Source organism: Danio rerio, chromosome 16, assembly GCF_052040795.2.
Source record: "Danio rerio strain M-AB ecotype USA chromosome 16, GRCz13ab, whole genome shotgun sequence".
Classification (NCBI taxonomy): Eukaryota; Metazoa; Chordata; class Actinopteri; order Cypriniformes; family Danionidae; genus Danio; species Danio rerio.
This window is the reverse complement of record NC_141036.1, coordinates 54,152,501-54,171,120: the sequence shown is the minus strand read 5'-3', so window position 1 is coordinate 54,171,120 and position 18,620 is coordinate 54,152,501. Positions and strand designations below refer to the sequence as shown.

General features: G+C 35.5%; 1 protein-coding gene and 1 long non-coding RNA gene across 4 annotated transcripts in view; both read left to right on the top strand.

The window, feature by feature from the left end:
* eif3ha (eukaryotic translation initiation factor 3, subunit H, a) overlaps window positions 1–18,620 on the top strand; it is a 117,574-nt gene that overhangs the window by 55,473 nt on the left and 43,481 nt on the right. The window contains 1 exon segment of one of the 2 annotated variants that reach the window (NM_001003763.2): window positions 9,126–9,293. In NM_001003763.2, the coding sequence (NP_001003763.1) occupies window positions 9,126–9,293 (168 nt within the window). 2 annotated transcript variants of the gene reach the window in all.
* On the top strand, window positions 12,210–15,568 carry LOC147833502 (uncharacterized). Of its 2 annotated transcripts, XR_015512321.1 has the most exons (3): window positions 12,210–12,647; window positions 13,608–14,770; window positions 14,924–15,568. It is a non-coding gene; the product is annotated as an uncharacterized LOC147833502 (long non-coding RNA). The 2 variants fall into 2 exon arrangements; XR_015512320.1 differs by lacking the exon at window positions 12,210–12,647 and having other exon boundaries at window positions 12,828–14,770.

The window sequence follows — 18,620 nt, the reverse complement described above, 5'->3', positions numbered from 1 at the left end:
CCTCTAGTGAATGCATAAAAATCGTCATAATTTACTCGAGTACATGCCTCAATGTTTTACACCACCCTTAGTAGGTGCTGGCGCGCCTCACAGTTTAAAAAAACCCTGACCTGGACCATAGCAGACTTCGAAATAAGACACAGATTCAGAGTTTCACATGAGTTGGTTATTAATTAGCATATAATATAATTATTACGAACGCAAGCATTATGTGAAGCAATTTGGCTGTTTGCACCAGTTGAAACATGACAGAAATTTAAATACAGCCATTTAGAAGCACGGAATAGTGCACTCCAACGAAATAAGGGTCATAATCTAATTAATACATATTAAACCTCTTGAACAGTATTAGATGCACATGTTAAATCACTGATACGTGTTTTCTTGCACTGAGTCACATTTCCAAAGTTCCATTTTAAGCGGCTTACAAACTCGCATTATTAGCATTTAACACTGAAAAAAGCACATGAGGTGTACCTGAGGTGATCAATTTTCAGTTTTCTGTACAGCTGCAAGAATTAGAAGGTTTCCTTCTATTGCATGCTGTTATTTAGAACGTGACTTAAATCAGCCTTTAGGCTCGCTCCTGTTGGTGTCGTCAATCTGACAACCTGAGCATGCGTTTTGAACTAGGCGTACATTACCTAGTTTACCCACTGGGTGTCAGTCATACTGCACCTTTAAAATTATATTAAATTGCAAAACATGGAAATAATTTTTCTGCTTTCCACATGACCATTTAAAATATACATTTGCTTACAAGATGTGCCGTTTACTTTCTACTTTTGACATGGAAATGATTTTTTTTTTTTTTTTTTTGGAAAAAATAAATATTTCTATTTTTCAGAGCGTTTTACACTTAAAACTGAAATGTAATTTTTTCATATACAAATGACATTAAGTATGAGCAACTAAATAATTAAAAATAAAATTGTTTAATAACCAAAGTGTTCAATTAATTGAGGTTTTGATTATGTCATCCCGTCTTGCATCCCACATTATTTGGTGGGTTTTTGTCCTGAAAAACCAATCCTGCAGGTGTAAAAGCCGTTGTGCTCATTGTTGCGAGACAAAGTCGATGTTTCACTCTTTACCTTTCCTTTGGTGACCATTGTAAAAGTCGCGTATACGTCTTCTCATCCTCGCCTCATTTAGCAGGGGTATTTTTTAGTGGGTTTCACATCAAAAAGTGTCATTGTGAAGCTTCCATGGGAATGCAAATTGCATCTCGGTCTGAATGTGTTGCCTCATACCCATCAGCCTTTACAGCACTGTAGGGATTGTTTACTATGGCAGAGCTGTCTTTCCACTAGAAGCGGGGCCGCGAGACTGTTTATTTTTGGGCTTGAAGATTTGAATCGCTTGTTTGGCTTCAATTTAGTTCTTTAAAACGTCGTCCCCCCTCGTGCATTCGCTTGAAGGAAGCCAACCAAGAGTTTCGGAACAAATTACAATTCCGTGTCTCATTCATATTCAACGTCGCCTGTCAGGACCTCGCGGTGATGAATTTAGTTGTAAGGCCTGGTGGGCACGCTCGAATTTGCCAAAGCAAATGCTTGAACACTGAATTCATTCCACGCACGCAGCTCGGGGACCGATCTCTGGATGCGTCGTCTGCCAGTCACCTGTCTTCAGTGGAGCCGGCTGGGATGGGCGTGGAATAGCAAAAAGAAGAGTTTTGCCAGCGCCACGTTCCGCACGATTGGTGGAAGTGCTCTTCTCCGAGGAATATCATCTTCTGCTGAGAGCCCAAAGTGCTGCTTGGAGGATGTAACGGAAATGAAGAATAGTTCTTCCACTTTATTATGCTTTTATCAAGCTGTCTGGGAAACGCAAGAGAGCCACTGTGCTTTTAAAGCAAGCCAATGTTTCGCTTTATGTTTGGGTTTTGTACATTTTAAAGCCATATGCTTTTCCATGTGAATGAGATTGAATCGTGTACACTCGTTTCTGTCTCATTTGGAGAATATTGGGAGTTTTATTTTATTTTTTCCTAAGCCGACATGGCTATGCAATATTTTTTTTTTTTTTCGTTTTGTGTCTATCGTTCTGTCTATCTTTCATTTGTTTGTTTCTTTTTTTGTTCGTTCTATCATTTGATCTATTGTTCTGTCTGTTTTTTTCTATTGTTCTGTCTGTTGCTTGTTTGTTCTATCATTTGATCTATCGTTAGTTCTCATTCTGTCTATGGGTTCTTTGTTCTATTGTTCTGTCTATCATTTGTTCGTTCTATTGTTCTATCACTTGTTTGTTATCATTTGATCTAATGTTCATTCTCATTCTGTCTATCGTTTGTTCATTTTATAGTTCTGGCTCTCGTTTGTTCGTTCTATCTTTGTCTATCATTTGTTCTGTATTGTTTGTTCGTTCGTTCTCGTTCTGTCTATTGTTTGTTCGTTCGTTCTCGTTCTGTCTATCGTTTGTTCGTTCGTTCTCGTTCTGTCTATCGTTTGTTTGTTCTCGTTCTGTCTATCGTTTGTTTGTTCTCGTTCTGTCTATCGTTTGTTCATTTTATAGTTCTGGCTCTCGTTTGTTCGTTCTATCTTTGTCTATCATTTGTTCTGTATTGTTTGTTCGTTCGTTCTCGTTCTGTCTATTGTTTGTTCGTTCGTTCTCGTTCTGTCTATCGTTTGTTCGTTCGTTCTCGTTCTGTCTATCGTTTGTTTGTTCTCGTTCTGTCTATCGTTTGTTTGTTCTCGTTCTGTCTATCGTTTGTTCGTTCGTTCTCGTTCTGTCTATCGTTTGTTTGTTCTCGTTCTGTCTATCGTTTGTTCGTTCGTTCTCGTTCTGTCTATCGTTTGTTTGTTCTCGTTCTGTCTATCGTTTGTTCGTTCTCGTTTTGTCTATCGTTTGTTAATTCGTTCTTGTTCTGTCTACTGTATGTTCGCTCTCATTTGTTCGTTCTCGTTCGTTCTCGATCCGTTTGTTCTTTCTATCGTACTGTGTATCGTTTGTTAGTTATATCATTTGTTTTATTGTTTTTTCTTGTTCTCTCTAGTTTGTTCTATCATTCTGTCGGTCTATCGTTTGTTCATTTGGTCCACCGTCCATCTGTGCTTCTGTTTTTTCCGTTCTTACTATTATTTTATCTTATTTTTTCTATAGTTTGCTATAGTTGCAATGGTTAAGTTTAGTATTTATTATTATTATTATTATTATTATTATTTATCTTTTAATATTGGAGCTGTAATCATTTGTAATCTTCTATTTTATATTTTTCCATTTTTTTAATCAAACATTCAAATAAAGATCACTCAAGACATGTGTATATATATTAATGTAAAAATAAATGGCGTTTTCCCCCCTTTTTTTTTACCTGTGATCTATAAACAAATATTGTTTATTATATATAAATATTAATTGCTTGAATTTTACATAAATTATAGTATGACTTGATGTAAATCACTTCTCAGGATATGAGATAAATCGTATCGTGATATAAGATTTTCATAATATCGGCCAACCCTACTACACCAACACTAATTTATGACTTGAGTTTATTCTTCACAAACACGTGCTTCCTCTGATTGAGACCTAATCCTCTTGATATTTGATGAGATTTTGTATGTTCAGTGAAATATTGTTTCTGTGGAGGAGATGTTTGATTTACAGCATCTTGTAGTAATGTTGGGTTTCATGATGCTGGTCAAGAGGGCCTCAGATACACCTGTTGAGTGTTTGCCAGTCCACACACACACACACACACGCACACACACGCATACACACACACACAGTCATTTAGTCAGTCTTGGGTAATTATTGTGTGTCTGTGGATTATCTTGTTTTGTGTTTCCGAAGGGCGGCTTGTCTTTGAAATTGAGACTGTAATAATGCTGGGAAGGTGCAGAGCATACTCTATTTAAGTTAAAAGAATGTTTTTTATTATGTTTGTGATTGTACATTTGCTTTCTAGAATATGCATGGGTCATAGGCTTATAGTCCCGTTTTGGTGCTAGGATCATCTTGTTGTCAGTGGACAATCATGTTACTCAGGGAATTAATTTATCATGAATCTAATATATATATATATATATATATATATATATATATATATATATATATATATATATATATATATATATATATATATATATATTAATATAAAAGCAATTTCTTTTTTGACTCTAAATGTGTTCTCTTTCTATACATGAATATTTTAATTAATATAACTGTTAAATAAAACTTTTTTTTTTTTTTTTTTTTAATGCACCAAAACTTGTTTATATTCATTGGAAAGTGAATAAAAATATTCAGGCTAGCTGCAAATAACAAATCTCCATTGTAACTTGAGCTTAATTTTGTCTGCTTTGATGCAGCTGAGTTACAGCTAAATTGAGCCAGGATAGCCTTACAATCCCAGCTTAATCACTTCTCTTTTGTTTTGAAATATAATTTATTTTGAATTTAGTAATTGTTTAAATTTTTTTATTATATTTTCATTTTTGAATTATTTGATTGACTGTGTGGGCTCTTGTTTGTGTTGCTGGCTGTCTAGAGGCCTGACAGTTTGTAACAGATGTGCAGCAATTAAATACCTTTTTAAAAGAAAAAAAATATAAAGCTAGACTAGAAAAAAAAAACCCATAAAAATGTAAGAGATGCGTATCAGAATTGGACAATTCTTGTAAATAATTTGCAATCAGAATCAGACAGTTGACTTTTTTTCTAAATGTTGCACAATGCCTGAATTGCCTTTTTTAAAGGGGTGGTCCACAGTGTATTTTTAAGGCTTGGTTGTGTTTGTAAGATGCAAAGCTGTGTGTGCTCATGCATATCTAACGGGCAGTTTTTGGTCTTATAAATCTATCATTTGTTCTCAGGTGTGTTATTTTTGCCATCTTTTATAATTGTCTTTAATTATGTTAGTGTTCTATGAGGTTTGTCTTTAAGAAATTGCTTAATGTTATTTTTATTTCTTGTTTTCGTCTTGTATTTTATACTTGTATAATGTCCGTTGTTGTTTATTAAATCTAATAATAGAAGACAAGTCTGTGTATAATAACCCATTTCACTTCACATTTGTTTACATTTTCATAAATCAAATAAAGATTTATAATATTAATATGATATTAATTATAAGGCTGTGCTTTATATAATTAAATCATTTTATTTTTAATGTAAAGTGAAACCGATGAATCCATGGTGAGTTAAGTGACTTTATAAAGTAACCGGCTAATCCATTTCAGAAGTACCCGACTTATGTCCTCAGTAGTTAGTCCTTCCAAGTCTGAACTTGGCAAGTCTGAACTTTCAAGGACGCAAGTCCTAACTTTGTGTACTTGGCATTGAGAAACACCCATAGATTATATACAGCTACTCCGCTAACATGAACTGTCATATTTCCTAGTTCCTCCGAAAGCCTGCCAAGAGGCTCTGATTGGTCTGCCAACATAGTGTGCTGTAATTCGCGGATCGGCTCCACATCACGTGTATCTCACCCTACAAGTGTGCCCTTTTGCACTGTGTAAACAGTAGCTTTTAATCGTATCAGTTTGTCCCTGAATCAGACAGAAAACGAAGACGACACAGCTGAACCTAAACCTAATTCTATCATAAAAAAAAAAGTACAATTTGTAAGGTCAAAGAAAAAACTAAATATAGGTTGAGACTATATAGGGTTTTCATGCGTGTAGGTTTAATATAGCTTAACAATATACTGTCACTGTGGCTGGGTGGATCGTCCAAGTTTTTATTTTAAACAAGGTTTAGAAAATATACAAAATGGCTTATTTGTACAATAAATAAGATTGGATATTCAAGAAAATAAAAGCCCTTGATCTTATTTGATTATTTTTTTTAACCTAATAAATATAGTAAATAAAATATGACGAACAATTTCTACTTTGTCTGAAAATCAAGTCAATAGTGCATAATTAAATCACGTGTATTAGATTTTTCTCAGTTTAACACTTTGAATTTCAGATACAGTTAAAGAAAAAAATGAAGCCCTCCAGTGAAGTTTTAGGTCTTTACAAAAAATTAAAATTAAATCCCAAATGCTGTTTTATGGAGAGATTTTTTTTTTTCTTTGACACATTTTTAAACAATAGTTTATTCAATTTCCAATAACTATTTTTTTGTTTTGTTTTACCCATTATAACGGTACATAGTATTTTACTAGCTATTTTGTAAAATACTAGTATTCCGCTTAATAGGCAAGTCATTGGACAAAAGTGTTTTAAATCCAAATAAAAATAATCTCTAAATAAAATAAATAAATAAATAAAAAAAAACACCCAAAAAGAGGTAAAAAAAAAGCAGCAGAAAAAACACTAGATACCTGAAGCCTGCTCTCTAAAATAAAATCTGACAAGTGTCTTATATTTATTCAAAGTAAGCATGTGTAAGTAATATGAAACGTTCCCATATCTTTTGAGTTTGTTCTTTGAGATTTAGAAGGCACGGAAAGCAGCTGATTAGAGAGACACTGAAAGGGCAGCATACAGAGACACAGCAGCGTTGCTGAAGATTTTGGGTGTTTACAGCAGTTTGACTGATAAATATGAATTTGTAGCTAAACTGTTAGCAGTGCCAAACAGCATTTTCTGTTGTTTACTTCTTGGTTGCGTCCTTGCTGCAACATACCGTTAACAGTAGAAACTGTGCACGTAATAGATCAATTTTATCAAATTAAAAATGCGTGCAGGTCGTGGCTCACAACCCATACTTCTATTATTGTTGGAGATGCTCCTTTTTTGAGGAGGTATTAGCTGAATCCAGCACTGAACTGGGAGAGATTCTGGAAGCTCTCCTTTGTCAAATGCTAGCTATATATATATTTTTATAATTCTCTGGAACATGATTAAAATTAAACTGTAAGCACTTCTCTCTTTGTGTCGCGTCCTTTGAAAACCCAAATACAGAAACAGAAGATGCTTTGGAAATAGCAGCGTTTAGACGGCATTTTAGATTTTTCTGCTTTAACATTACAGCAGGGTGTGCACGAAACCTGAAGCGTTTGTGTTCTCACTAGCCTGGATGTATTTTTTGTTGTCCCCAAACTTTGTTCGCTGCATTGAACTTTGAGCATTATACATTCCGAGATGTTGTTTGTTCACACAGCTACATTACACATCTACTAAAGTTTAAAATATGATATGATAGTGGACCACCCCTTTAAATGAAAAATAATATATATATATATCAAGCTAGTATAGAGACAGATTATAAAAGTTAGATATTAGTACCAGAATTGACCAATTTGCTTGTAAATAAGCTGCAATCGCAATCATCCATGAATAATCCAGCCCAGAGCATTACTAATACCAATTCCTTCCTTTGGCTTTCATCCGGTGTGACTGAAATCCCAAACAGCGACAGCATGTCAGGATCCGGATCCTCAACCCCACAGTTCTCTCTCCTACTCCTGCAACTGCCTGGAAAAAGCCGGCACAGGCAATTAGACTCTCCCCGGTGCATGGATTTGAATCGGCTTCATCCAGAAAGAAAGCCAGTCTCTTTTAGCATGTCTCCTGGAGCTTGCAGCGCACGTTTGCTCACCTCCCAGTAGGGTTTATTTATAAGCAGCTACATCTGAGTGGAGGTGTGGAGTCTGTCTCTGGTTTGTTCAGAGCGATTCATCTGTTCTCTCTCTCTCTCTCCTGCAGACGTGAAAGTGAGCTGTCCCTGTGTAAATCCTTGTTAAAGTTCACTGCTGTCCCCTCTTCACCCGGCTTTCTGAAGCGCTGACATCTCTCCCCATAATCTGCTGGCCTTCTTCTCTCTTTTCCTCCTGTCTGCCTGTGCCAGATCGTGCCAGCAGACTTGCACTGACTGGAGGATTGTTTTCTAGACTATGCACAGACATTTTAGTATGGAGATGAATTAGACTTGGGATGCTTACTTGAGGTGTGCTGGGGTTTATTAGCAATCTGTGCATTAGTGTAGTTTCTCTGAGTAGACGTGGTCGTACAGATGACTGTTGGATGATGACTTTTTTTTTTAATGGATGAGTTCTTGTAAGCATTAGGTATGAGCTCATGTTTCTGCTTAATCTTATGAATCTATTGATTTATCCTATTTTAAATAACCTTAAGTATAACTATAAACGGTTTTACTTGTGTTTAATTTTTTTAATCCATTAAATATTTAAAATGTCTTTCATTGTGAGTACATTAAAATACATTAGTTAAACGGTTTAAGTTATTAAATTTTAATTTTAATCTCTAAAATAACTTGCATATTTATTGCATGAGTTTTGATGTTTATATATATACAGACACACACAGACACACACAGACACACACAGACACACACAGACACACACAGACACACACAGACACACACAGACACACACACACACACACACAGTTAGGTTTTATTTATGTTCATTGTTTAATTTTTGGCTTTTAAAAAAATCAGATTTTGAACATTTTATTTATATATTTATTTATTTACATTTTTTTTTTTCATTTTTTTTTAGAATTTTTGTTTTTAGTTTTTTTAGGCTTATTAAATTTAGATTTTTCTTATTTTTGTTTTTATTTATTTATCTTTAGATTTTAAGTATTTTTTAATTTTTTTTTAAATGCATCTTTAGGTTTAATTTTTTTCCAATTTAATCTTAGATTTTTATACATTTTTCAGGTTTTTGTTTATTAATAGGTTATTTATTTTTTTAGATTTTTTTACATTTATTTTCAGATTATTTAATGCATATATTTTTAGATTTTTTTAATGTATTATTAGTTTTTTATGTTTTATTTAGTTATAGATATATATTTTAAATGATTTATACAGTGCATCTCATCTAATATCTAGCTTACAGTACAACTAGCATCAATATCAACTTTTTTTAATAATATTTTGCCAATACCAACATACTGAGTCACAAATGGGCAAGTGAGAAACGACACCAAACATAGTCTAATCCACCAAACCTCTAGGGGTAGTCTTAGCATTAGCATTGTGCTGTTGGTCAAATAAATGAGATTTGTTATTGGGAATCCACCAAGCCATTGTTCATCAAGCACCTCTTTTTCACAATCCCCCATGATGCACCGGCACGAAGCCTTTAGCCTTGTGACTAATGAACGGCCCTGGAAATGTCAAACTTTCTTTACCCAGCACAATCACTCCTCATAAAGCAGATATTAACTCGTTTTCTCTTTCTTCATCTCTTCCAGTTCAATACCAGATGGAGATGATGAGGAGTCTCCGGCATGTGAACATCGACCATCTTCACGTCGGCTGGTATCAGTCCACGTATTATGGCTCTTTTGTCAGCCGAGCCCTGCTGGACTCGCAGTTCAGCTACCAGCACGCCATTGAGGAGTCCGTGGTGCTTATTTATGGTGAGTTCCATTAGTTATTGTTTGCATAAACTGGAAGCTATGACCGTTTTTTTAATTTCATATTGTGACTAGAGGAATTAAATATTAAATAATAAAATAGTGGGCGTGGCTTGTTTTTTTCTGCCACAAGCTGATTGGATGTAGTAAAGTAGGCATTTCATTTAGAAAGATCAGGAGAGTAATTACAACCTAACAGACACCTGACCATTTCTGATGTCAAAACTGATAGCTGGAGGGGGCGTGGTTATTCTGACCACGCCAAATATCTCAGACTAACTTAATGTGATGTTTTTTTTCTTAATGACATGCACAGTTGAATTGTTCACCACAAAACAAGCATTTGAGCTAACACTAAATCAATATGGTTGGTTTTGTACTTTGAAAACCCACAGCAGCACTTTCAGATAAATTGTTATATATATAATGTAATTGTTTTAACCAATTTAAGTGGATTGAACATAAAGCAATGAAGCTGACCCCCTCTAAAATCCTCAAGTATTGTTGATTCAATTCATTTCAGATAGGTAGTTTGAACAAGCAGCGGAACTATTTTTGCGTGTATGTGTGTTTATATTACAGTATTACTGCTTGCAAACAAGGGAAATGCAGCACTCACAGTTCTCTGAAATAGTCAGGGGTATTTAATAATTCATACATCGACTAAAAGATTGATCAAGGGATTTGAGAATTGATAGAGATTTTAAGTTTCACACATGCAGATTTTAAATGTGGTGGTTTGTTACATAAGCATGCAAAGATCTACAAATAATTTAGTTGGCAGTCCATGAAGACCATTTGACTAAACCAGTGGAGGGCAAACTTTTTAGACCCAAGTGCCCCACAAGTTTTGCAAACTAAATGCCACATGTCAAATCCTTCAAAAAATTATTTTTATTTATAGTGGCAGTATGCATGGAACATGTAACATCAGACAGAAATAAGTCACATTAACACAAAACAGATTTTTAAAAATATTATTATTGAGTCATTTACAAGTCTAATGAATTTGCACTGCTGTGTATATTTACTTATCAATCATCATAAAATAATTCCCTATAAAATATAATAATAATAATAATGTAATAATTTTTACAGTGGAGAATAGAAAAGAAATTGTCTGATAGAAAAAAATCTCATTAACACAATAAAAATAGGTTTTAAAGTTTACTATTCAGTCAAATTTACAATATTCTATTTTGCACAGGTTTTAGAATATACAGATCAATCATCATAACACTTGATGCAATCCCAAAACTTTAAGAACTTTTTAAAGTGGATGTTTGCATGGAAAATATATATTCCATGATTAACACATTTAACCAGTAATTATTAAATAATTTAAGTCAAATTCACAACAATCTCATTTGAGCTTGTATTAATATGCTCATATCAAGCATAATACTATGAGATGAAACACAAGAGGAGTCTTAGTCTTTGTTATTCCAAGTCATGTTATTATGAGTGCGTAAATATAAACAATGAGCCTGAAAATAAAGTGATATTAATATTAACACTTGCAAAATACCCAGCTGATTCAGTCGTTGCCTAACGACATAAAGCGCACCGCTCTCCTTTTTTCTTTTTAACAAAAAAGCATTGTGGTGCACCTCGTGTTTTTGAAATGTAAATGCGTGTTTGGTGTGATCGGCCCCTTAGGTTGTAATCTTTAAAAACACTCATCCTCAATCATCCTCAATGTTCAGGTGTGGCTTGTATTTATTTTTAATGGATTTGATTACTATAAAGGTGTCAAAAGTTTAACCTGGTGCTATAAAATCAGTCTGCTGCAGCTCATGCTTTTGCCATGTTGTTAATCTAACGTAAATGTACGATCCTATGGAAAAAAAATATTGAAAGGCTGATTGCTTTTCATAAGCATGTTGTTTTTTTCTATTAAAAATGACTTTTTTGTCTCTTGTAATTAATGGATAAAATATGGTCATTTGAAAAGACAAATACATTTTATTAAACCTTTAGGAATCACCAAGTGATGCCTTGTCAATGTTCCGCTACTCCACTTTGGGAAACACTGGTCTAAAGCCTCGTTTCCAATGTACACGACAGACCATTTCCAATGGAGAGTAGTCTGGGAGCTGCGTGGAGTTCTGATCATCTCCGTATGCGGGAAATTCGGATCTAAATTGAGCTGCAGAGCCATTGAAATATTTCAACTTTTGCGACTAGACCGTATGCGACCGGCTGACTGGATGTGATGTATTCCAGTGTTGTCCAAGCAGGTCCGTGCGCGTGAGATGAGAAATAGTTTTTTTTTTTTATATTTTGTGTCAGAAAAAGTCTATATTAAAAAATAAATTTCTATTCATAAATGAGTAATAAAATGTGTTATTTTTTATGTTGTTTCCACATTCCCTCCAATGTTTTTAGCCGTCTGAGTTTCTAGTATTCATTCATTCAACCATGGTGAACACAGAATAAAGGCTCTTGCTTTTGCACTCCTTTATTTCTGACACCACGAGATCAGCTTCTCTCCCATGGTGCACAGCAAAACTGAAAATTCTGTCTTGTCATTCAAATGTCGTGTGCAGTGGAAAGGCGGCTTCAAGCACCTTTGTCAACCTTGGTTGTTGTAAGGTGCTGTATAAATAAAGGTTGATTGATTGATTAATCTATTGTTTTGTAATATAAAAATATATTTATTTATTTTTTAATAAACTAATAAGATGTACTGAAATTTTATTTTTGTTTTTTATGAGAACTGCTGTAGCTTTTAGTACCAGAAAAGTGCTTCTAATTAGATTTTGAATTTTTTTTAGATTTTTAAATGTTAGATTTTCAGCTCCTATACTACTTTCCACATAAATCTGCCAATTTTATAATGTATATTATAGTTTTCATAACACTGCACAGAAATTGCAAAAAAAGCCTGCAGTTTCTGTCTGGCACTGCTCGGTTAATAACCCACAGCAGCACGTTCAGCCATCTGGATGTTAAAATATGCAGAAAGATTGGTATGATACTGATAGTTCAGCCAAATATTAAAATTCTGTTAATTACTCACAGGTCTGAAACATGTGTTAAAGTCTTTAGTTGATCCTCAGAGCACAATTAAAGATGTTTATAATGCAACATATGTAATAAAATTGAGTTTTCTCTCAATTGATGGCCTTCAATAAGACTTGTTTAAAAGTCTACAATAATCAAAACAATATAAGTTTTTCCCTTAATACTAACACGTTCAATAAATGTTTGTTCTCAGAGCAGATCTGTAGGTTTTTTTTTAGCCCAGCAATGAATGTTTTTTACTTATGAAATGTGTAAATGTGTATTTAGTCTGTTTTTATATTAGTTTGTGTTATTACTTATGCAAATGTTTATTTATTTATTTACAACGCAGTGTTTACAGTAATATTTTTAGTCCTTTGGTTGACACATGATATACGCCCTCACTGGCCACTTTATTAGGTACACTTTACTAAACCGTGTTAGACCCTGTAATAAAAAAAGATGAGGACGTTTTGAAGTAAAAAAAAAAAAGTTGTATTCCAGAATAGTTTTAACAAAGTAGAGAAAGCACCTGGTTGGAATGAATCCCGATCGTTCTCCTTTTAAACATTTTACACCATTTCTTCCAGCTCAATATGTTAATACATTTTCTCTTTGAATGTAAATTAGGAAATGCTCAATATGTTAAGATTTTGCTAAGAATAAGAATAAAAGTGATTCTCTTCTGTTCCCAGATCTTTGGTAGACTTTCATGTGGGAATGCCAACTGTTATGGTAAATGAGGTTAAACAGAATTCCTTTTGGTCAGTAGATGGTTCTTAATGGCTTATACTACCGAGAAGTAAATTATCAATCTAAAGGCATTATTTAAATACTTTCATTTCAGCTTCAACTGCTGTAGCCCATCCGCCTCAAAGTTGGACTTGTTGTGCGTTGGGAGAGGCTTCTCTGCAGACCTCTGTTTTAATGAGTGGATATTTGAGTTACTGATGCCTGTCTATCAGCTGGAACCAGTCTGGCCATTTTCCTCTGATCTCTGGCATCAACAAGGCATTTGTGCCTACAGAACTGCTGCTCACTAGATATTTTCTTAATCCTAGAGATGGTTGTGTGTGAAAATCCTAGTACATCAGCAGTTTCTGAAATACTCAGACCAGCCTGTCTGGCACCAACAACTATGCCAGGTTCAAAGTCAATTAAATCCCCTTTCTTCCTCGTTCTGATGCACTGTAGCAGATCGTCTTGACCATGTCTACATGCCTAAATGCATTCAGTTGCTGCCATGTGATTGGCTGATTAGAAATTTCCGTTAGCGAGCAGTTGGACGGGTGTATCTAATAAAGTGGCCAGTGAGTATTTACAAATATTTGTTAAACAAACAAGCAGATCTAAGTGGATTGGTATGGTAAACCTTTAAGTTATTCTTTCTGTCTGATGTTTTAGTTCATTTTGTCTTAAAAGGATTTGCATTTATCTGCAGATTTCTACACAGAAATGGCCAAAATTGTCTGCGGATTCTGTCTGGCCCACTTTACAGTTGTATACAGTTATTTCAATACAAGGACAATGTATGAGTTGAAAGCAGTAAAGCATCAGCATCACAACATGACTTGCACGCCAGTGCAAAGTAGATTTATTTTTTCCAACAATGCCGCTTTGACCATGTGTGACTGGAAAATGTATGTAAATTTAACCTGTTTAACAGCAGTTTATATTTTCAGTGACATATTGAACGTTTAAGGCAATACTTCATGCTCTGCTGTACATTTTATTGCCTTTTTTTAACCAATCAGAAGTCTGTCAGATCAAGCATCTCATAAATAATGATTGTTGTTGGTTTCAGTTACAGTATGATGCTAATATCCCTCCATCCTGAGCATTATAATAATGTCTTGTTTGTTAGTGTTCCGGTAGCTGGCAGAGCGTGACGTTCGGTCAAGCGTTTGATACGCAAACTTGAAAAATGAACGACTTGAATGCATCGTAAGAGCAAAGAGTCTGTCAGATGCATGAATGTAAAGTGCGTCTGGTCAATGTTAGGTGAAGGATGTGCTCAGTATTACTCTGGCCTTTATTCCACACACGGTTCACAGCTCGACTGCCACACGGCCGTTCTTTATATTTAATCGTGCCCCCTTTAAACCCATCAATAATGCAAGCTGATATATTAAAGGCTAAATAAAAATCTTCTCACATCGCTCTGCATGAGCTGCTGAGAAAGAAAGCCGTGCAGTTTCAGTCCTTTTCTTTAGCACATCTGAGACCTACTGAGAAAACTTTGGTTAGCTCAAATGTTTAATCCTGTGGTACCATGTTGCCTTCAGGCTACACAGCCTATTGAAGTGTTTTTATTTTTATTAAATGCACGATTAATTAGACAATTTTTAGGGATAATTCAACTAAAGAAATACAATTCCCTTAATTACTCTAATATCGTTCCAATCCCCTAAGACATTTATTTGTCTTCTGAACAGAAATTAAGATTTTTTTTTTGATGAACTCCTACAACAGGGGTCACCAATCCTGGTCCTGGAGGGCCGGTGACCCTGCAGTGTTTAGCTCCAACTTGCCTCAACACACCTGCCTGGGTGTTTCAAGTATACCTAGTAAGAACTTGATTAGCTTGTTCAGGTGTGTTTGATTAGGGTTGGAGCTAAAATCTGCAGGACACCGGCCCTCCAGGAACAAGTTCGATGACCCCTGCCCTACAATGTAAATATCTGTAAATTAGCAGTTTTCTGTATTGATGCATGTTTTTATTTTAAAGATTTACAAATTTATTTATGCTTTTGAATTGCATCATAAGACTTATCTTCCAACACCTGTTGATGTTGAAAAGTTCTAAGTCAAGTCAAGTGACTTATGAACATTTTTAATAGTTTAAAGCAGGGGTCTCAAACATAATTTACCTTGGGGCTGCTGGAGGCAGAGTCTGAGTAAGGCTGGACCGCATTAGGTTTTCCACAAGAAAAACGTTTAAAAAAAATCTAATTTTCTCTATCTTTTAACACAAAATAAGATGGAAAAAATAAACAAATTAAGAATAAATAAGTTAATAAACAGTGATAATAATAATAATAATAATAATAATGATGATGATGATGATGATGATAATAATAGTAATAGTAAAGAAAATAATGAAAATCAAAAAGATTTACTGTTATTCACTGTGCTGTTGTTACAAGAAAAAGCAGCAGTGTTGTCATTTGTTTTGACTACTTTTTCGTTATATGGAAATATATGTAATGTTTATGTTCAGCTTTTTTGATCAGCCTCATCAGATTTACTCGTAGTAAAAAAAAAAAAGAAAATATGCTTGACTGCCTCTTTGCTATTTTGAAAATACTCATTATTTATTTTACATTACTGCTCACTGCGTGTGAAACATTAACCATCAACCAATGAGAGTGATTAATAATGTAAGAAAGATGATTGGGTGAAAATATTTTTTATGGCAAATAGTTAAGCGTGACTTTCGATTTAACTTTTGCATGGTGACTGCTGCCGTTTGTGCGCTTGTACATCACATTACTTTTTGGAATAGATAATAACAGCTATAACAAGCTGTCTGTATAAACACACACACATAGACGCACAGCATAACACCGTCTCTCACCGGAAATGCAGACCTATATCCAGAAGTCACGCCAGCAGCCGAGAGGAAAAGTCACGCCAGCAGGTGAAATGGGCCACACACACAGAGAGAGAGAGATAGAGAAATGGAGTTCACTTTTATTCCCTCAATCGCAGTGAAATGGGGGCTTCTGCTCTAAGTGTCAGTGAAAGACTGTCCAGAAAACACATACACGCAGTGAAATTGTGCACAGTTTCTGCGTTTTTAAGTAGTTGGCGCCTGGAGTGTTGTAAATACCCGCGCTCACCTCCCTCACGACAGAACGCATATGAGATAAATGACATCAGTACACAATTACCAGTTATGATTATTGCTGAACCTATACCGATGCAGTGCACTAAAAACAATATTAATTTTGAAACCCCTACTGTATATATAGGCTATAATGCATTCTTGTGGTGTTTATTATTATTATTTATTTATTTTTTAAATAAATATACTCACCGGCCACTTTATTTGGCACACATTTGAGCCCCTTTTTGCCTTAAGAACTGGCTTAATCCTTTGTAGTATAGATTCAACAGGTTACTGGAAATATTCCCCAGAGATTTTGGACCATATAGACATGATGGCATCACACAGTTGTTGCAGATTTGTCGGCTGTACATGCATGATGTGAATCTCCCATTCCACCACATCCCAAAGGTCCTCTGTTGGATTGAGCTCTGGTGACTGTGGAGGCCATTTGAGTACAGTGAACTCATTGTCATGTTCAAAAACCATTACACCACCAGCCTGAACCATTGATACAAGGCGGGATGGATCCATGCTTTCATGTTGTTGATGCCTATTTCTGACCCTACATGCCTAAATTCTTTGAGTTGCTGCCATGTGATTAGCTTACTAGAAATTTGCATTGAGCAGTTAGACAGGTGTACCTAATAAAGTGGCCAGTGAGTGTATGTAAATAGCATTTCTGATTAATCAAATTCAAACATTCCCATTTCTGATAAACTCACTCTCCAAAACTTTCACTTTCACTCCCACAGTAAGAGCATTAGTTTAGCACTTTAAAAACCACATCATATGAATTTAGATTGGCCTCTGTTTATATTTACTTTATTATTATTTCAAGCGGCCACCCGTGACTTCAGATGCATGAACTTTCAGCGAGGGAAGGGCGTTGTAAAAGGGCGCAGGGCGGTTTTAAAAGTCTGCAGGGTGGATGAGAGAGTGGCAGCTCTGATAAGGCCCTGTTCGAACACTTCAGAACCTTTGACAAGTCTCTGACAAGCGCATTAATTCAATACAACTCACTCACTAAAAGCTGTGGCGAGCTTTTGTGGTCGGCGCAGCTTGATTATGAAAACTGACAGCACCTGCAGTCGATGATTTCTTTATGAAAGAAGGGGAAAAAGGCTTCTCCGCGTGACCTCGTGGCCCTCCAGTCTGAGATTTGTTATATCCGCCAGGTGAATATAAATATCTTGTAGGTGCAGGATGGAGGTGCGGGCTTTATAGCACTTAACTTTCTGACCTTTGTTATTGTCAAGTGATGTGTTCTCATTTCAAATCAACCATTCGAGGCTTGGATTTGTTTTCTGAGATTTTGACTTTGCACAAAGATGTTGTTTGAAGATAATCAGTTCCTAATCTGTAATAATAATGAAGTGTAAAACAAATTGTTAATTAACAGTGTCGGTTTTTGTGACTCAAGCGTTTTCCGTTTATTTATAGTTGTGAATTGCACTGTAGGACGTTGATCTCTGCTCTCTTGGCTTTTGATGTTGAAAATTCAACTCTGCAGTTTAATAAAGTCACTTTTATTGACTTGTTACTAGTTTGAAATAATATAACTTATATGAAATAAATATATAGAGAGAGGTAAGTCTGTAAGATAAGAGAATGTACTGGCTGTTTATTACAAGGTTTTTGTACCTTAACACAGCGGTACCTTAATACAGGGGGGGGGGGTCACGTCATATTTTAAAGTAATTTTAGCAGTGGACAGGTAGAACAATGATGTTACCTTAGTTCATTTTATCCCCTGGCTGACCAAAAAATGGACATTTGTAATTTATCTTACACAAAAAAGAGAGTCTTAGGGTGTTTTCACACCTGTGAATCAATTCAGTTGTTCCGAAACGAGGATTGCTGTTGTTACATTGATGCTCTTTGTACTTGGTGCGGTTCGCTTTCACACGGCAAAGTTTCTAAACGGACCAAAAGAGCTAAAACAAGTCACGTGTGAGTAAACTCTCCTCATATTGGTCGGAGTTTCAGGGTTTATTTTGCAGATTCCTGTTCAGCTGTTGGGCGGTGTCTGAAGAGCAAGGAGGGATGCGATGGGGAGGATGAGAAAGGTGCACAGCGTATTTGAGGACCGGGAGAAGACGCGCGATTTTGGGAGACTACCGAAACTTCCGGGAGACTTAGGATATCTGAAATGACCTAAAGCTCTACTCATAATTCTCTCTTCATATAGTCATATGCCTATTACATATCTATAAACCACTGTGATATAGCCGGGCTCGGGTCATATCGCTTTCTCAGTACAATCGATCCGCTCCAGAGTTTTTTTTAATCGAGCCGAGACCACCTCTTTCATGAGTTCTCGGACTGATTAATTTGGCCGAATCCTAGCACGATTGCTGGATTCACATATGCCAAACGAACCGCGCTAACTGGGCAAACGAGACCGGTTCCCAAACAAAAGTCTGAGTGTGAAAGCAGCCTTACTGATTCGCCTTCAGCCACTATACTGGACCCAGGTGAAAAACCTCCAAACA